The sequence below is a fragment of the Aquila chrysaetos genome, chromosome Z (genome assembly GCF_900496995.4).
Source record: "Aquila chrysaetos chrysaetos chromosome Z, bAquChr1.4, whole genome shotgun sequence".
NCBI classification, from domain to species: Eukaryota; Metazoa; Chordata; class Aves; order Accipitriformes; family Accipitridae; genus Aquila; species Aquila chrysaetos.
Window position 1 is genome coordinate 45,931,349 of NC_044030.1, and position 20,650 is coordinate 45,951,998.

Sequence of the window (20,650 nt, forward strand, 5' to 3'; positions counted from 1 at the left end):
GGAGGTACAGAACAGACAACTATTGTAACACAAGAATTATGTGCTATTCACAGCTAAAATGAGATTAATGCATTCAGTCTTTGAAAACCTCAACAGATATTTGTATCAGACCTTTAGAATTCATCTGCTAGCCAGGCACGGCTTCTCCTTTCTCTTTCTCTACCCCTCAGGAAAAGCAACAGCAATTTAATTTTTACCATACCTAATATTTCATAAAAGCAATAGGTTATAAAGCTTTCACCTGGAAATTTATGGTTGGGAATGAAATAATCAAATAAACCACAGTGATCCCTCGGAGAACAGAATTTATTGTTAGTACTTGGTTTAAATTGGGCAAACCAGCAGTCTGACGGGGACACTGAGTTCACTGACTCCATTTTCAGGCCCACCTTCTCTGAAGAAAGACAGGAGGCATTCATAGTGTAGAGGTTTTACAAATTGTTGATGGATAGTCTTCACGGTTGGAGGAGAGGAGTCTTCTGACATATGAAATGGTTTCTTTCTGTCCATCTTTATAGGTTGACCTGTGTAGCTGAAACATGTAAAACCATGAAGTGTAAGTAACATGGAAAAGCATTGCTCCCTATAGGAAGTGAAGATGCTCAATACAGAGGACTGGGTAACTGGTGACTCTAAGTACATGTCCTGTTGGTAAAACCTGTAAGAAAAAAGTAGTAGCTTTCATGGGTGTATGTGGTAATCATACAGAGATCCTGAAAATAAAAAGGCTTGAGTGCTGGTGTCAGTGCCTGTCAATCTGCTGCTGCTACATACAGTTTTGGTCTCTCTTGTTTCTTTGGGTGTTTGTCCAGAGAATTATTCCTTCAGTAACTTGTGAAATCACCTTTTACCCTTTAAATTCTTTAATAATATCCTCTTACAATAGCGAACAGCTGTGTACTGGGTTTTTTTTTCATTTTTTTATTGAAATGATTATGTAACATTTTAATTCCACGGGGCAGAAACTATTTATTCCTACTGTGGTAGTATAGCAACCCTTGCAACGGGAATCTCAGCCTTATGTACCATGAAAATAATTATTAGCATGCTACTGAGGTGCTTATCATAAACACTACTTATGATAGAAATGCTAAACCACTGGACAGTTGTATCATGACAGCTCTTCAAATTCCTTGCTAAACTGTAAAGATGAGCTACAGAGTTCAGGTGCGAATTTTTCTGGGACATGGGTAATCCATTCATCATATGGAAGAAAACCAATCATCTCAACTGTATGCCTGGAGAATAAATAAAATGGATATGAACCACAGAAACTATGGAAGATCACAAAAGCCTGCGTTGTTTGGTATTGCACAGTACATATGAGGATATAAGGTTTTACTAGGATACTTTGCATATGATGCAAATTAATTTTCCCTGGATGCTCACAGTGAAGGTGATAGGAGAGTTTTAGAAGATCCTGTAGTGTAAGGCATTGTTCTTCTTCATAATCACTAGAGTTTTTTTAGGACACAGAAAAATGACACAGCAAGTCATTAAATGTGCCTGCATGCTTTAATAATGGCTGCAATTAAAAAATGAACTTTTCCTTTGTCACATGAATAGAGAAACATGCACTTCAAACCACGCTCGCTCTCAGAAGTACGACATTATTTGTATTTACATTTTCAAAACCACAAAAATGTACAAAGCAGAACTCATAGTTCACAGGCTCAATCTCTTCAACGTTACAAGAAGTAGAGCAAATGTGCTTATGAACAAGCAAAAATTCAGCATCGCTCAACAAGTCTATTTTTTAATAATTCAATTCTATGAATGAGATACTGAGTAAATTCTTACTTTGGGACACATACATGATTCCCACTGATTTAATAAAGAATTATATTACACACATCAAGGTAAGAGCTTCTGGGTGACTGTGAATCGGTTTTGTTTAGCTACTTTGGAAAGATGAATAAAAAAATTAATCTGTGTCCCAACTGATCTCTAATTTAAGCTTCAGTAAAGTGGAAGTAATTTAGTGGCTGCAAGTGGGGCAGAAAAGAGGAGAATCAGGCTAAGGAATTTCTATGAAATATTAAGCAGATACAAAGACGAGTTCTCTGTTCATGGTTTTGCACAATAGGATGTGAATAATTAATTACGCAATATCTAACTCATACAATAATCATGAGGCAAACAAGTTGCTTAAAAAACAGTTTCAAAAGATACCTTTTCCAAATATTTTGAGGGAGCTCTGGCACATTCTGTTTTGTTTCAACATAGCTGTACTGGGCCCATCCCTGGATTGCCAGCATGTGGATCACAAAGAATCCACAGGGTTCTTCTAAGCTCAGTGGAAGACCACCTGGCTATTACGGTGTAAAGGTGTATTTACTGACTCTGCTCATAACCACATAGAGACCTATTCATTGGATGTACAAAGAAGTAATTAGTCAAAACACTTTATTTACAGTATATGGGAGTAAATGTGCTTATTGGTATGAGGCGTAAGAACACAACTTTGCTGCCTGTTTAGCAAATTCAGCTTTTTAATCTCCGACTATTTGCTGTCCGGAGTCTGCCTTCTGATGTAATTTTTAATATGTGTGCAGCAAAACTGTCCCCTTTAAGCATCAGTTTCCTAAACTTCAGTTTAGCTGCTGTAGCAAGAATTTTTTTTCTACCTTGTTTTGCAGACTTTGCTGAAGGGAAATATACACTTTACTCCATTTTATGCAAGATCATATTGATTTCTTACTTGGCAAAACATTCTTAGACGACCTCAACTCTGCACCTCAAATTACACAGCAATTCCTGTATCGCAATGCTTCTGTTTCAGTTTTAAGTTAAAAGTATGAGAACATGTTGTGCAAAACTTGTAGTCTTTCAAGAGACCTACTTTTCTATAGAATAATGGGAAAACCCAGATTCAGACAGAGTTCTGAAACACACTGATGTGTTTCAGAAGAAATGTTCCAGTAAATGCAGCACAATTCAATTTTTTCTGCAGAACACTGTCATTTACAACTCTCTGCTTCACGTCATTTGCACGCCGCATCAGTCCACTCAAATACTTTAATGAAGATTTACCTTTCAATTTTAAATGGTTATGATGCAGATTAGGGGTTTTTTCCTGTTCCCCAGAACACTTTCGAACAGGAACACACAATTAGGCAGAGCAGATTGATCATGACAGGCAACTCTGTAATAGGATCTGCAAGATACCATGAAAGAACTAACAAATCAAATCAGAGTGAATTACACTGGTAAGAAAAAGTTTGTTAATAAGGGAGCAAGAGCTTTTAGCTTTTACAGTAGTATCTTCAACGAGCTGTAAAATAACACACCGGAGAAAAAAATCCCAGATCTCGTAGCCCTGAATTTAATATTAACTAGCCATCGCTAACTCCTCATTGAGGCACAACTTGATTGGAAGAGTAAATCTGTACCATTCAGGTTAGTTAGTTATAGCGGGCAAAGGAAACACAGCGGTGAGCACTAGCGGTGCGGGAGCGCTGGAGAAGCTACGAATCCTGCAGGTAGGTACTGCCCCGCCTGCTCCACGCTCATCGCACGGCCTTCCATTGACTTCTACGGTCCCGCGCTGGGACTCCAGCTCTTCGACGCGTCCCTTCGTTTCTCCTCGAAGCGGGTGCCATCCGAGGAGGCTCCAGTTGCCCAGCTCGACGTACATATAGGAAATGGGGCTGCGGGCACTGTACTGGGACAGGGATGCGAGGCCTGAAGGGGAGGGCTGGCTTTCTGGCGCCTAGGCTGCGCCCGCTAGGTCCCCTCCAGACCCTCTGCCGCCGTGGCAGGGGGGCCCCGCAAGGGTCCCTGCCTCCGGCCCCGCTGCCCTCGAGCTTCCCGTTGCTGAGCCCTGCCATCCGTAAGACGGAAGACGGAAGACGCGAGAAGCGCCTGACCAAGGGCCCGCAGCACCCGCCGGTTCGTACCTGTTGCTTTCAGACCCCGAGCCGGGCCCCGCGGCGACCTTTAATTCGCTCACACCTTACCGAAACAGCACGCACCCCGGCTTTTAGGGGTCTGACGGGCCCAGCGGGAAACGTCGCCCGGCGGCGCGGCAGGGGCCCTCCCGCCCCCGCCCCCGCCCCCGCCCCTGCCCCCGCCGCGGGCGCGGGTCTCCGCGCCGGCCCTTGCGGCACGCCCTGACGTCACGGCCCGCGGCGGGCGGGGCAGGGGGCGGGGCCGCGCTCCGCAGCGGGCAGCGCGGGGACAGCGCGGGAGCGCGGGGCGGCAGTCCTGCCTGCCCTGCCTGCTCTGCCGGCCCGGCCCGGCCCGGCCCCGCCATGGAGGAGTTCCTGCAGCGCGCCCAGTCCAAGCTGGTGAGTCACGGCGGGGGACAGCGGGCGCGAAACTTCGCCCGACTCGCCAGTAACCGCAGCCGGCAGCCTCTCCCCCGCCGCAGCCCCGGGTGCGGCACCCGCGGACGCCCCCCAGAAAACTTCGGGGAGCGTATTTCGGCGGCGGGCTGGTCCTCGGCGTTGCTCAGCAGGGCGGGCGGTGTGTGGGGGGGCTGGGGCTGGTGACCTTTGCGGCGTCGGCCGGGGCGTGTTTTGGGGGTGCGTTGTCCTCCCGCGCCTTTCTGCTCTCGAGTGACTGCTGAATAATGCTCTGCTCTACGAGAGTACGAACCCGTACTGGGCTGGCGTGGGGCGGGGCGGCAGCGTGCCATTTGGGGATGATTTGCGCGTTTGTGGAGACTTCCAGGTGCATCAAGTTGCGTAGTTGAATGGGGAAAAAAACTGTGTCAGAAGTCACTGAAAAGCTGTCATTTCTCTGGTCTAAATGTCAGTGGGAGTAGGGGATGAGTTTGGGTAAGCAAGACTTAAAATAACTGAGGAGCGTGCAAAGGTGATCGAGGACCAGCCCCATAATTGTGTCTCATCTGCCATAGGCAGCTAATACTGTGTTAGGAACCGCAGAGATATATAGGTCCTGTTCTCAAATGTCTCTCTTGGTAGGGTTGTGCTGAAACTGCAGTGCCTTTGTTTTGTTTACAGTGACCGATAATCTGGCCCCAAATACTGTGTGCTTTTTTTCCCCCTTATGTGCAGTGCAAAAGTAAGATGTTTTTAAGACGGGGATGGTCTTAGGCCAACTTGTTTCCAGTCGTGACGTTTGATTTTCTGTGCAAAACTCAGCTTTACAGTTGTTACCTTTCATGGGCAGCCTGCACTTCTGCTAGCTATCCCGGCTCTAAAAAGTATGTTCAATTATAGGACTAATAATGGGTTAGTAAAAAAAAAAAATCCCGTGGCTGCTAGTTTTGCCCTGTATTTTTGGGCGCTTGGGACCTATGTGCTTGCAGGGCCCCCTCCACACCCTTCGGAGGGTTGCTGTAGTTAACTAAATGTAAACTTCATTGTTGATAGTTAGAAGTGGAGGGCCTTCCCAGTTTCATAGACCTGTTATGAATCTCTGGAGAGTGAGCAATCATAAAACCAAGATCCTCTTTCTCCAATGGCCATCATTCCCTATATGCAATGATTTGTAAAGGATGGCTTGTTATACCATCTTTTGTGGTCATGCATATGTTGGAAATCGGAGAATTAAGGCATTTTTTTAGAGGACTGGCAAAATAGGAGAGAAAATGAATCCCTTGGTGGTCCCCTTAATATTTAACTGTGTTGGCAAATGTTAAGGGTAAACATGAGGTGTGTCATCTTGGTCACATGCCAGCTAAGTTGTTTTACTATGTATTTTTAGGAGTTTGTAAAGTGTTTCCCTTTTGTTTTCATGTAAACAGTCTAAACTTTGGTAGCCCTGTTAAAAGATACTGCATAACACAGTTACAAGTGCTTAATACATTTTCACATCAGCATTTCATATATTGCAACATTTGAACTGGAGGTTTGGTTTTGACAATCTTCCTTCTCAAGTACATCAAAGGTGGTTTTACTTAATAGACATTAATTATTTTATGATAGCAGTCCCCTCTGCATCATTAGTAAATGGCAAGCAGTAAGAACAACTTCATTTTACTACTAAAAGCAAATACTGCATTAATCTTTCTGAATAGCTCTTGATAATCAGAAAGGAGTTGTCTGGAAAACTATAATCTGAAGAGGCCCGTGGATAATAGGTAATACTATTTCTTTAATTTAGATGAAACAGGGAGCACAGCAACTGAACAGTAGCCCTTTTTATTCCTGCAATGTGGGTTTTTGAAAGAAATGCAGACTTCTCTTTGTACCTTCTGAACTGTGGGAGAAAAACATATGTTTTGGAGCAGGTCTCCTCTACAGGAGGAGTACTGCGGGGGGAAGCGTCTTTCTGACTGTGGTCGTTTCATTGTATGGTCACGTCAGCTGAGCATGGCTGAGGAAGAAGCATCCGAGCGCTAGCGTGTTCAGTTCAGAACAGATTTATAAATCTCACGGGTTGACTTCAATTTGCCAATTTACTTTGTACCACAGTAGCCTGGAAGAGGTAATCCAGAGTAATGGACGATTTGCTGAGTTGAGGGCAAACCAGGGGCTATGGTTTGGCACTGATGCAGATCTGAGGTAAAGCTGCCGAGGTAAACGGGTGGGTAGCTCAGAACTAACAAGCTGCTGTGTGTTGCTGTGCTACTGCAGCCATATCTGTGGAAGATGCTAAAGCCCTACAGTTGCATCTCAGAGGCCTGACGATGCCGGTCTTACAGTGCTAGTGTTTCACACCATAGGTAATCTTAGGTTAAACTGGTTACAGTGCACTGACTACATGAGTACTACTCAGCATGAGTAAAGGAAAATTTCCTTTACTTATGAACAACAGCTCCAGAGGAACAATTGCTCCAGACTGTGCAGGAGAACCTATTACTGCAAGTGCTTCATCATTCATTTGGGTCTGGCTCTAGCCATGACATTAATCAAGGCTGTTTTTCCATACGGAGCAAATTCTAGCCTCAGAGTATACCACACAAAGGACTTGCATGTCTTTTGTTTTCTAAGACTCTTGTATTGTGTACCTTCATTGATTGTTAGAGAGGAAAATTCTCTGCATGTTATGTAGAATATGCAGAATATACAGGTCTGATGATCAGGTGTTGAAAGCTTAGATCAAAACGTATACCTGAACTACTATGTTAGCCACAGCTAGAGCCATCTTCCATACATTTGGCTATGTTTTGGGTTTGGTGGGGGTTTTTTTGGTCTTTTTTTGTTTGTTTGTTTGGTTTTTTTGTTATCAATTTATGCTTTGACTTCCACAAGATCCCTGAGCCAGTGAGTTTTAGAATTTTGTCATGTGCTCTGTGTGAGTGGTGCAATATCCCTGTTTGTTTGCCTTAAACCATCTGCCTGACAATTTTAATGGGTGTTCCATGGTTCTTATGCCTTGAATGAATATTTTTTGTTCACTTTCTGTGGTGTTTCGTTAAGTATTACCATATCCCCCTTCTCTTCTCCCAAACATTTCCAAGCTAAGATTTTCTATTGCCCCTTCTTACACGAGCACTGGTCTATCATGCTGCTCATCCTTGTGGCCTCTCTCTGAAGATTCTATAATTTTATTAACCATTTGAAAGTTGTGGAGTCCAGAACTGCTTGCTGTATTTAAGGCACGAGTGCGTAAACCACTTTGACAGTAGTATAACAACATTTCAGGTTTTTTGTATTTTCTGAAGAGTTCTTGGTATTCTATTTACTTATTCTATTCTTACTTACTCTATTTTACTGTCAGAAAGCATTTTTCTGATGCTTTCAGAGTATCATTTAAAATGAATGTTATTAATTCTGCTTAGTAATGCCCATTTTAAAGCCCATCTAACTGTGTATGGTACCTAAATATAGTTAAAAAATGGAGGTGGGGTTGTTTCCTCACATTTTCGCTAGTCTGCACTTCTCAGCCCTCATTTCCATTTACTATTTTATTACCTAGCCCCTCAGTGTCGTGAGTCCTTCCTGCAGCTCTTGTAGCTACTTTTAGATTTTACTCTCCTGAATAATCTGGTATTGTCTGCAGCTTTTGTTACCTCATTATTTGTCTGCCTGTCCTACTGGAAGTAATATAATTTATTATTTATGGATACAAAGAACAGCACATATCCTAGTGGAGAATCCTTCACAGATATTTTTCCTTCATTGTGAAAACTGGCCTTTTGTTCCTGTCCTTTGTTTCCTAACTTTTAGTTCTTGATTGTGCCATGAGAGGATTAAACTCCCTTTTTCTTTGGTGATTTAGTTTCTTTACTAGCCTCTAGGAAACTTTTCAATATTTCAATAATATTTTTGGAAACCCAAGTACAATGCATTGACTAGCTTGTCCTCCTCTGCATGCTTGTTGAATTATTCAAAGAACTTTAAGAGATTTTGTACAAAAGTGTCATACTTCACAAAACCTTGCTGCCTCTTCCCCATTATATTATGTTATTGATATGTTTGGTGGCAATTCAGTCTGTCTCTCTCTGGGTTCGACTCACTCAGGCACAGCTAAGCTCTCAAGTGGGAGAAGAGTGACTGATTAGTCAATACACAATTTTGGATGATTTAATTAGAAAAATAAATCAACAGTTTAAGACTTCAGTGATGTAACTTCAGAATGATTATCAGAATGATTATCAAAATGTTAAAGGCAATTAGAGAAGTAAAAATTAAAAAATTATTTCTTTAATAATTCTCTAATGTTAAGTACTGTGTGCTGCATGAGGTAGTTAAGTTTGGTATTTTTCAAGTAATCTCATGTGCTTCAGACTGTTTGCAGTGAAGCTGAATGACTGTGAGAAGTTAAATCAAGGGAGTCTGTCAAGAAAGAAGCTGTAAGAATTAAAAAAAAAAAAAAAAAAAAAAAAAAGAGAGAGAGAATTAAAAAAACTGATGGAGTCCCCCCTGAGAGCTGTGGAGGCAATGGCTGCCAGCCAGTACTTTTTCCCTGGCCTTAAGTCTGTGCTTAATGGAGAGCCTAATGCTTCATGTGCTGGCTTCAGGGAAGCCAAAGAAGACGGAATGAGCCCCGGAAAGGGGTTAATGCACAGATAATTCTGAGATATCCACATACTGCAGGCAACTGCTTCAAACTAGCAATTGAAAGATGGTCCTCCCTCTGCAGAGAAGAGCAGGTTAGCTGGGGAAATAATCTTTCTAAATGCTGTGTCATCTTCAGCACTTAACAGCATTTGGAAAAAAAACCCCAAGCCCCCTAAAACTACTTTTAATCCCTTGCTGCCGTAAGAAAAGAGACTATAATGCTAGACCAGTGTTACACCTGGCAGAGTAATACACTGGGCAAATGAGGAATTATGCCCCCATGCAGATGTGCCCAGAGAAAAATTGGACTGTGTGACTGGACATTTTCCAAAGTGAGGGCCAGGCTCATGACCAGGGAGATGCCTTTGAGAATAGTAAAAAAGGGTTCCAAGGCATTGCTTTGATAGATATGATGAAAAATGAGTGTTGTACTTGTTTCTGAGGCAAAGAAGTTCAAAGAACAGTTAGTGATGATGGCATGACTTGAGCAGATTTATGTGACCGCAGTTTAAAAACAAGCTGAGTCACTTACATGTTTATTCATATTGCCTTTTATTTCCCTGTCTGGAGTGTTGTTATCAATGATAGGGAGTGGTTACTTTGAAAATAATATTTGATTTAGCTGGAATAAAGTGGTGGCTTTATGGGAAGTGAGAGACATTACAGAAGTGAAGCAGAAGTTATTTTCCCAGAAATGGCTGAACTTCTCCAAGCAGAGGGGTAAAACAGCTTTCAGGCATTAAGACAAGGAATCAAGTCTTACCCTCTAATGTATCTTCTCTGCATTAATCCAGCAGCACACAGGGGACTAGACTCCGTTTAGCAGGGCACTGACCGTATGCACAGAATTAAGAGTATGAGTAATGATACTGACTTCAGTCAGAAAACTCGTGTATAAGTTGTATGTACACCTAAAAATGTTGCAGAATCAGAGTCTTGCAGCTGATTAACCTCTTGTTCCTTAAATCAGTCAGAAGAAACCCTGTACTCTGCAGCAGGAACTTCAGAGTCAGGGTTCATTAGTAATGTGGAAGAAAGAGTAAACATTGCGCTAACGTAATCCTGAGATAAATATTTAAACAAAGAATAGTTGTGAGCCATGCTGAGCAGATACAGTAATATTGAAGGGCTTACAGAGATGAGTGAAATTATTAGAAATATGTTCTGGCAAATTCTGTTGAAGAGTAATTCCAAATATACATTCAATATGAGGAGGAAAATCTGAGAGCATGAAAACAGGAAGATGGAGATGGGAGTGTCACTGTAATGCAAATAAGATGTGCTTGAAGGGTGATGCAGGTGTTAAAAAATGCAATTTTGGGATACAGTCTTCACATCCTGCGTAGTAAGGCAGTAATAGACCTTTGTATGTTTATAGACACACACACATCTCTATTAGAGAGGGTTATGTCCTGTAGACTTACTCTGTCTCTTTTTCATCATCATTATGCAATTTCAAGTGGAATGCTTCCTTCTCTTTTGGGTACCATATAACCAAAAATATTTCTTAACTGGAGGAAGAATTCAGAGAATCATAACAAAATGATTTAAAGAATTGACTTCCAAGGAAATAAAAATGATCTAAACATAAAACTTGATTAAATTACTGCTAAGCTGAGACACGAGCGCAGTCTGGATCTATGGGGTACTAAAAGCAATGCAAAGAAGGAATCATTCATTCATTTGCATAGGTATAAATAAGAAATTGCAAAATGGTCAGCAGAGGCTTAACAACAAGAGAATATTTCCTGAAAATGAGGTCATTTAGCTAGGAGAGTAGTCTCCCAGAGGAAGGAGAGGAAGCCCCCCCTTAAAAGTAAACCAAAATAAAACCTGAATGGGATGAACATATGTAAAACTACTTTAAAAAGCAACCTACAGTTATAAGGAAGATATACTTCGTGGTTTAATAGCCTTTTCCAGTTTCAAAAAAGCCATACAGACTACAAACATGTAGCAGAAGCTGAGAATTAAAAATGCTTTCCCCCCATGGATTTTCTTGGTTTTGGAGGACAGAAATAACATTTTTAAACGATAGCCTACATACCTTGCCTTTCATCAGTCACTGGTGCAGTGATATTTTCTCATTTTTCACACAAAAAAAAAAAAAAAAAAAGAAGGAAGAATAAAGCACATCTTGGTGAATTTTCCATTAGAGGAGGTGTGGTACATCAGATTAATCAAGATGAAGCCAAATTCTGTTGTGAATAACTTCTTGGATGTTGAATCATTGCATGCACAGCTGACATACTTTGTTCATTGTTCTACACAGAAATAAATTCCAAAGGCATTTCAGTGTGGTATATGTCAATTTACTAGGGTATCGCACTACCCATACTGTTATTTAAGTGTGATGCTTTGGTATTGACCAGGATCCTGTTGTGCTAGATGCTATACAAATACTTCATAAAAAAAATCTGTTCAATCCCTGTCTTAAAGAGTTCGTAAAGTAAGTTGGAGAACATACAGGAGGAAGCAGATGAATCCAAAGTAGTAGTAGGGTGGTAATAGGTGTGATAACGTTTATGTATTCTAACCTATTTGTTAGCAGTTTGGCAAAGGGCAGCTTTGAGTAGGAGGTAGAAAAAGGAAGATGGGGAAGTTTGGAAACATGGCTTTAAGCATAGGGACAACATCAGAGGAAATGAGATCTGATTACTTTCCATTCCTCTGCTATTGACCAGCTGGAGATTAAAATTTCATTATTGAATAGGAGATAATAGATGAAGCAGAGGAAGGTTTGAAAAGGTTTCAAAATGTAGTTTAGGGATTCTATTTAATGTGTTGGAGCAAGGAGAGCCAGCAGAGAGAGGCCTGTATGGACAGAGCCAATATGGCAGGGTCAGAGCCACAGACGAGGGGAAGGTTTTCCACAGCGTGGTTCTGGAAGCTGCCAGGTTTACCTCTGTGGAAGCCAAATAACATTTATCTGATTAAACCATCGGGCAGTGGTAGCCAGAGTGTTAGCTCTGAGGGTAGATAGGAAAGGTTGATAAGAGAATAAACCTGTGGGACTTGGCAATAGGCAGGATGTGTGTGTCTAAACTGAATGTGATGCCAAGATTACGGGCTGGAGTGATGGGCGGGACAGTTTTATTAATCCCTATATATCTGTTGTGTATGTCCCCCTGAGAAAGAGGTGCAGTAAAAGGAGAGGGAATAAAAGCTCAGCTTTAGCCGTGCTGAGTTGGTGTATGGTGAGATTATGCCAGGGAGGTGGGGAGAAGGTATGGGATTTTAGTGTGAAAAGGGGCAGGACTGGAGCAGCACCGAAGTCCCTGTTGACCAGCCTGGAGTCTTGAGGGAGATCAGGCTTAGAGTTTAAATGACTTGATAACATTACTGTTATATTCTTCTTGTCCAAAGAAGAAAGCCTGGTGCCAGCAACAGTTAGACAGGTCCTTAACAACTGGAATGATATCACTTATTCCAATGAGATACAAATAGATTGCAGCACAGTAAGGACAGAGGACAGATAGTGAAAAGGTTAGGAACATTTCAGAAAATGATGACATCTGGATGATGTCAGATAGTTCTTTCCTTGTTTACTGTATCATTTGACAGTAACTGAATAATGTGTAATAGACCTAATGCACTGGCTCAGTTCCATCTTGCACAGTCATAACCTGCTTTTATACATTCCCCTCTAGCCTCAATTTATTAGTCTTAAGCCTCCTTACGTCAACTTCTGTCTAGAGCACAGGGAGATTTTGCAGTATACCTGACATGATTTACCTGTTTTGTACTACTTAGGAAGTTTCGATTTTGCTGTATTTTGGTAGCAATAATTGTGTTTATGTCTTTTTGTAGTTGACACAGTTTTGATTCTGGTGTAGTGTTCTATGTGGAAGTGGCTCTGTATACAGTGCCTCACAGTAACTAACCAAGCTAGCTGTTGAACCAGCTTTTGATTAAGTGACAGACCATCCTGCTAAAGTGGCTTTTTCTGTAGTGGTTAATCTTGCTGTGCTACATTGTGATACAGAGCATAAGAATTATTATACTTAATAAATACTTTCCTGTTCTTGTACAATAATGATTAAAAAATCCTGAGCAAAGATGAGTTGGTAGGGAAGAAGAAACCTCTGAATTGTTTCTTCAGATATTACCATGCTTTTATAACTCATGGAAACAAGTGGAGACATAGAGTCTAGCTGGTGTGCTGACAGAGAAAGGCATATTCTGCTTGGTGAACCTTACGCTGTTCTGCAGTCAGTAGGATAGGAGGAAAGAAAGGAACTTTTCTTTTGAGTTTGCCTTTTTTTTTTTTTTTTTTTTTTTAAATGAGAAGCAGAATTGCTTCGTGTAGAATGTATTTGACTCTTTGTGAGGCTGCGATAAATGGTAAACTTTTAAACACTTGGAGGGACAGTCTCTCCTAAATAGACACAGTTGGCAAGTGATCAATTGACTGATTCAGCAGCCTTTCTTTTACTTAAAGGTTGTAACACTCAAAGTCATTTGCAGGCCTGGCTAGATTACAGCTGAGTCAGATGGAGTGCAGTGATAGGTTAACTTGCTGGAAAAGTATACTACTATTTTTTGATTATGCATGTATGCAGTCCACAGAAGTTTCGTGTGTATTTACCTAGTTTTCTTACAGCTAAATCTGTTCGAGACTGTGTCTGCATTCACATTATTCAGAAGAGCAAGTGCCTTTATGTGGTGTACCTGTGTATTGTGGGTTTAAGTCTATATGAAATCTTGGAAAGGTTAGCCTGCCAGGTTCCTGTATGTTTTTTTTATACATGTTTGAAATAGATAGTCTTACCAAGTTAAAAGACCAAATATGATTTTAAAACAACTGTTTCACTTCTGGCTTTTCTTTGGTTTTGGATTTGTTTCTGTGTTGCTTTGAGTTTTTGGTCTTTTAATTCAGCAAGCATAAAAATGGAAATTACCGATTCAGCTGAAATAACTTTAGTGCAGAAAACAAACAAAATCTTCCCTTTTTGCAAAGATGGATTTAGCTGTTCTTTCTCTTGACTTAGTTGAGATAGCAGCTGCAGTAATTTTTTCACTGGAAAAAATACTGTAATTCAAGTTTACCCGATTTACAGATTATTTTTTTCTTCAAAATGAGTTACTTGTTCAATTCATGAGGCGTTTATGGGCTGAATCGTATCCCTAAGGCATAGGCTGTGGTAGAGATTATATACTTCCTCTCCACCACCCCTCAGGGAAATGTGTGCATTTATCTCTTTGTGATGTGATGGAACTGTAGAGGCTAATGGTAGATAAACTGTGCAGTTGCTGCAGCCAGCTTTAAAATTATGCATCTTGGCTATTTTTTACATAAAAGTTGTTTTGTATATGAGAGGAAGAGGTGTAGGATGGCTTTGTACAATTCTTTGCTTTCTGCGTATTCTGAGAAGCTAGCTACATAAACTGATATAAAAACAGTTCCATGCTACTGTGTGGAATTTGTTCCCTCCCTGGAGAATTTGATGCACACTAGAACTTCAGCATTGGCAGTCTTAGGAAGAATAAGCAAAGGCAGTGACTTCATTTATTCTTTGGAAGGGTGGCATAACTGTGCACTAAAGCATTCATTCCAGGTGTGAGAGAGTGGTGCAGACTGGAATTCTAGTCTTTCATCTCCAGAGACATGGACTCATATCCTGTTTTAGATCACATGTGAAAATGAGTTAAGTGATCTAATCTTAGCGGCTATTCGTTCACCTCTCAAAATCATTGCACGGTTTTCTACTGGTAGCTTTTGCACAGCAGAAGAGGGATTTCTAAGGCTGGATGTGAAGTCTGTCGGTTGATCCGTTTTGCAAAGTTTGTACAATAGTTGTTGGTATGAGCCTGTCTCAGTATCAAAGTGTTGAGCCTTCATTTAAAAAAACAACCAACCAAACCAGCCATGAACTTAACCCCCCAGCCCCCACTGTGTGAGAATTGGGCCAGTTAAAATCTTATAGTCTGAAAAGATAATTTTTTTACAGATTCTAAATAAAACACAAATTACAGTAGGTAGAGAAAATGAACTGATCTAAAGAAATATTTTTTGTGAAGTTTAGGTAAGTATGAAGACTATGAAGTCTGCTTGACTGAAAATGCTGAGATCTTTTTTCTTGGAAATAGAGCAAGTTAAAGTATATGGTTTACTTGTTATGGAAACAGTTTATATGCCATTTCTGTGTTCGATATCTGTCCCCATATAAAATAATTTGAATGTGTCCCTTTACCAAATTGTCTATGGTGGCAGAAGACATTGCTTGAGAAAACTTTCAGGCTATCTATTGATTCCCCCCCGCCTTGTAGAACTTATTTGAGATTTTATTCTTGCTGTCAAATGCCTTGCAACTTTTATATTAGGTTGGGAATTCAAGTTCTGCTCTGTGTTACTGCGGTGAAAATACAGAGTAATGCCAGTTCTGGTAGCATTAGTTTATGTTTACACTGAGAGAAACAGAAGAGACTGGTTCTAGCATGCTAAAATGGAACACTAAATATAAAAATGTTCTCTTTTAATGCATACAGCAATAAGCAAGTGAACTTACCTTCTTGCTTCCTTTTCTCCTGAACTTTGTAGCTTCCAAAGAGGGGAAAGCAATGAGATCTTTATTTATGTATTTAATTTCTTTTCTTTTTCCTCTGTTTTCTTGCTGCACTTTCTCCTTTCCTGCCAGTGTGATATTCAATAGTCTCAGCCATGTTATTGCCATGTGGGTTTTAGGAGCAGGGGCATTCGTACCAATGTGTGTGAAACTAGTATAGTCTCTCAGTAAATTTCAACAATTTCAGCATGCTGTAGTACAGATACTTTGTGGTTCTCCACAAGTGCTTATAATAATGCAGTTTATCATTTCCTTCTGTGCCAACCAATGAGGTACAGATTGGTTCTTTTGAGTGTCTTACAACGTTTAGGATAAATTGGCCTTTTGGCAGATGATTCTTTATGAACTGCCGTTTTCTGTTCTACCTTGCAACATGCTGTCCATTGCTAGAGGACCAGACAGTTCATCCTGTTTGCCTCTGAGGTTATTTCTCTTGCATTGTGCTGCACTGGAAAATAAGCAAGGATGCTAAACAAGAGCTGAAATGACAATCTAAATCTTTCTAGCCCTGCTTTACATGTATCTTCCATTGTTAACTGAGTGGTTAATCACTTACCTTTTAAGCTAGTTAGATATTTGTTTTAATTCTTTGCACATTTCAGTTTTTCAAAGCTTAGATTGGTGCTGTTTGATGATGTTGTGGAAAAAGCAACCTAGTTAGTTGCTGTATTAAGTAGTGATTAAAATCTAGCTGATTCTCTCCCAACCAGATAAATAATTACTGTATTGAATTAACAGCAGTCTGTAAGAGCAGAATCTACTTTTTGCTTCCATAAATCAGAAGTGGTTATACAAATGAAGCTTATGGGTAATCAAGAGACAAGGAATTCTGCTTAAGAGGTGCCAGGCTTATGGCAGAAAACATGAAAAATCCAGCACTATGTCATAGCATTGTTTTGAGCTGAGGCAGCAACCCTGTGGTACAATAGCAGAAGTTAGAGCTGGAGTAGTAATCTGACATGTTCTGTCCAATTTGAAAGCTTAAAAGGTGATATAATAGATGGCACTCCAGGCACTGTAAGGTGATAACATCTCTCTTAGACGCCTGAAAATGTCTGTTACAGATTTATTACATTATGAGAACATGGGACTCGCTTTAAAGTACAGGTTTGGATTTTAACGTTTCCAAAGTGACTACGTGTATCCTTTAGGTAGAGAGCATATATGTTAGCAAAAGAAAAGAAGCCAAGATAGAGCAAACTGGAAGGAAGGTGTAAACACTGAATGTGGCTGTCCAACCTGACATCTCAGGCTTACCGGTTTTCACTTAGCCCATATTATTAAAATACCACTTTCATCTAGTTCTCTTGCTTGTGCGCTGACGCTCTCTGTCACTCGCGCACGCAGAGAGAAACACAAACCCTCTGTCCCTCTGCAAGTGGGTTAATGGGCTAGGGAGCCCTTGGGCAGCATTCTCTGCCTTACGTGCCTAAACCCGAGCACAGTGAGAGGCTGAGGACTGTTTCTGAAATCCCACTGAACCAGCTGGGAGACAGTGTCTTGTTCTGTGCGTGCGCCTGCACGTACGTGTATTCGTAAGCATGCTGTAGTGCATCTCCCAACAAGTGTAACTGGTGTCAAGCTTGGGTGAGGCAAGGGGATGCAATGCGTTGTATTTCCCACTCATGTCTAGGGAGGCTTTTTGTTGAGATGTGCAGGAAAATTCCTGAGGTGTCAGGGGTGGAGACTGAATAAGACTGATCTTGTTGGCGTCTTTCATACGTATTAGAAATACTGTCCTCTTAGGTAAATTTACACCTCCAAAGAAAGGGGAAACTAGACTTCCCTTGTGCCCCTATTTTATGCTATAGCTTTTGCCTTTCTGACAAAAACTGTTGAAGAAATAAAGTACTCCTAATGCTCTATTTTCACTTTGATTTGAAGGAAAAATTTGAAGGCCTTGAGGGCAAGACTTAGGAGAAGCGGCTGAGGTCCCTTGGTTTGCTCAGCTTGGAGAAGAGAAGGCTGAGGGGTGACCTCATGGCAACCTGCAGCTTCCTCAAGGAGGGCAGCAGAGGGGGAGCTGCTGATCTCCTCTCTCTGGTGACCAGCGATAGGACACGGGGAAATGGAATGAAGCTGCACTGAGGGAAGTTCAGACTGGACATTGAAGTCTCTTCGCTGAGAGGGTGGTCGATCAGTGGAACAGGCTCCCCAGGGAAGTGGTCATGGCACCAAGCCTGTAAGAGTTCAAGGAGCGTCTGGACGATGCTCTTGGTTGTACGGTTTAGTTTTAGGTAGTCCTGTGAGGAGCACGGAGTTGGACTCGATGATCCTTATGATCCCTTCCAACTTGAAATATTCTAGGATTCTATGATTCTATGAAATATGAAGAGATTTTAGTTCTTCCTTTGAAACTAAAAGAAATACAGTAAACAAATTTTTGCAAGCTTTTCTACAAAATCTAAAATAGATCTGTTCTTCCATGTAGTCATAATTTGACATGCTCTTAGGTGTATTTTCAAGCCTGGATATTAATAAGTATGTCATTAACAGATGTGTTCAGAGCATCAAAGGTTCTTGAGAAAGCATTTCAAGTCAACCAACTGTCATCTTTTGCAGGAAGGAGAGGCTAAGCTCTGTCCCCCCGGAGATCCCAGCAGAATCCACAGCTGCAGTAAACAAAACAGGTGACTGGATGTCACTGACACTGTACACAGCTATAGCTGAAAGATCATTTATCTTCAAGTTAAAAAGATTTAGCCCTCGCAATACGCTATTCATCTATGACAGTCCAGAGAAGCTAAGCAGTGGCTTCTTTCTAATTCAAATGTGCCTTTTTTTTTTTTTTTGAAAAGTAACACACCATTGTATTTGTTTTGAGGACCCCTTAACACATTTCTGAATGTTTAGAAAGTAACCCATTTTTGTGATAATTTGGTGTGAGTTAGTTTGATAGGTGATAGACAGAAGAGCATGTTGTGTGCACTGAGAGTTAGAAACCACTGCTATATTAAGAAAAACAACCAAAAGTATGTAAGAATAGGTAATAGGCAAGGCAAGGGAATTTTCTTGCACTTTCTGCATCTTTACAGAATACTTGGGTACTGGCAAGCCCCATTCTATCCCTGTGCATTAACACTGGGTACTATTTTGAACAAGATTATGGTCTGACACTTTTAAGGTAGGAATAGCTTGCTGGAAATCATGGAACTTTATTTGAAATGATTGGTGAGTGAGACAGGGTCAAGGCCAGGGAGTGTAAACCACCAAAAAATAAAAAGCAAAACCCCAAACCAAACCAACCAACCACCCAACCAACCAAAAACCAAACAGCAGCAACACTCCCCTCCCCCCCCCCCCCCCCCCCAAAAAAGAAAAAGTGGGAAATGGAATGATAATATGAAAGATATTATTTATTGAATGCAGAAGTGTCCTATTTGGTTCGTGGTTCTGTCAAGAATCTAAATAAACTTGAAAAGTTGACTTGAGTCTTGAAAACTTCCTCCTTTCCCTATGCTTATATTCTCTGTCTGCAATTTTTAGTTACTATTCTTAGAAAGATATTAATTTCAGGGGCCCAGCTTTACCTAATTGCAAATGTTTATGAGGGCATTTAATTAATGTACATCAACATGCATAAGGTTTTAAATAGCTCAAACCCACTGAGCTTTAGTAATTAGGTCTTTTTCCTGGCAAGCCCTTATAAAAACACCTATATAGATTTCATAGTTGTACTGAGAGGCCAGAGAGCAGTGTAAATCAAGGGAACCAAATGTCAGTTGGAAATAGTGGGGTGTTTCCAGTCACAGAGAGATGGGTTTTCCCCTCCTTCTCCTCTTTGGTGCTCATGGCTTCTGCTGCTGAATGGTCTGTGAGAAGAAAGATTTTTCTGTTCATTCTGAAGAAGGCCATGCTGAGCCACAATGTTACTTCTATTTTTGACAGGGTGATCTGTCATCCAGCAGCTAATACTAAAGCTGCCTGGTCTCTATCTCTTAAAACACATCTCTTGTAAGTGCATCTTTTGAAGTATCCCTGGAGGAAAGAATCAACAAGTCTGATTTTAGCTCTTTTATCACCTGCTTTTTAATTACAGAGATTAGTGCCAAATCCTTGAATTGGACTTACTATCAGTGGGGAGAAAAAGGAAGACACAGAACATCAGTGCAATGTGTTCTTTTTAGCTAATGATAATCCATAAGGTAAATGCGCTCCGTAGGTCAGGTGTGATACCTTTTTTGTCCCTGTCCTCAGGCCTGCGTAGCTGATATACCCGGAAAGCAGTAGAAGGGTGGGAATGGAGTTGAGTGTAGTTAGTTATGGTTCTGCAGTGCTGGTGGTGAGGGGAACTGGAGCAAACATGCAAAGCACCAGCCATACCATCTGTAAGGAGGGGATGGAAGACAGGATCTCTCTCTGTACACAACTTTGATGTGGAGCGTTAATTCCTAAGCAGGTATTCCTCATATTTAAAGTCTTATAAACTTACACAGAAGTAGTTCTCTTATATTGCAGGTTATTAGATAGGAGGATATGCAGATACTCTGTCCTACTGAACATAGCCAGCATGCCTATGTGAATATGTATGTGCACACACTAACCCCCGACATGTAAAGTGTCCGAAGTGCATACCTGTGGGCACTTCTGTATCTGTAATTTAAGAGTCTTACCTTTTGATGGTAAAATAAAACTGTGCTCCATAGAGGATACTGTAACCTCATCCCATCACAGACATTTAAATTTAGTTTCTTTTCTTCATAGAAATGCGTAAATCCTCAAAACATAAAATGTAGGAATATTTTAAAATAGTGAAAGACATTTAGGAGTGAAAAATTAAGTCAATGCTTTTGGTAATTTTGAGATGGGAGCTTGGCTATATTATAGTTTGTACAATGAAGTTTCAAGAAAGGGCAAAGTATCTTTACCGAGATCAATAATAAGAAAACAAGTAAGTAGCACTAGCACAGCTCAGCACTCTGTGGCAAGACCAAAGATAGTTTGGCAGAAATAGGAGAAACATACTACTAATACTGTTCCAGAAAGCTGCTAATCTTCATGCTTTTTCTGCAACTTTAATTTGAAGTTCAGTTTGAGCTGTAATTGGTATTAATGTCAGATCTGAGCAGGGGAGAATCAGTTGCACTTACGTAAGTTAAAAAAGGCACTTTTATATCTGGGAACACTAATATTTCATATCTGGGAACAATACCATACTGCTATGTTTGC

General features: G+C 40.8%; 1 protein-coding gene and 1 long non-coding RNA gene across 7 annotated transcripts in view; one reads left to right on the top strand and one right to left on the bottom strand.

Annotated features, from left to right (window-relative positions):
• Positions 1-1,496: 1,496 nt before the first annotated feature.
• LOC121232722 lies at positions 1,497-4,054 on the bottom strand. 2 transcript variants are annotated; one of them, XR_005931656.1, is made up of 2 exons: positions 3,900-4,054; positions 1,497-3,659 (listed from the first exon to the last, which is right to left on the bottom strand). It is a non-coding gene; the product is annotated as an uncharacterized LOC121232722 (long non-coding RNA). The 2 variants fall into 2 exon arrangements; XR_005931657.1 differs by having other exon boundaries at positions 1,497-3,664.
• Positions 4,055-4,209: 155 nt separating this feature from the next.
• PRUNE2 (prune homolog 2 with BCH domain) overlaps positions 4,210-20,650 on the top strand; it is a 149,175-nt gene continuing 132,734 nt past the window's right edge. For all 5 annotated transcript variants that reach the window (XM_030004451.2, XM_030004453.2, XM_030004452.2 and 2 more), the window contains exon 1: positions 4,210-4,289. In XM_030004451.2, the coding sequence (XP_029860311.1) occupies positions 4,254-4,289 (36 nt within the window). In that variant the 5' untranslated portion in view covers positions 4,210-4,253. The remainder of the gene's footprint in view (positions 4,290-20,650) is intronic.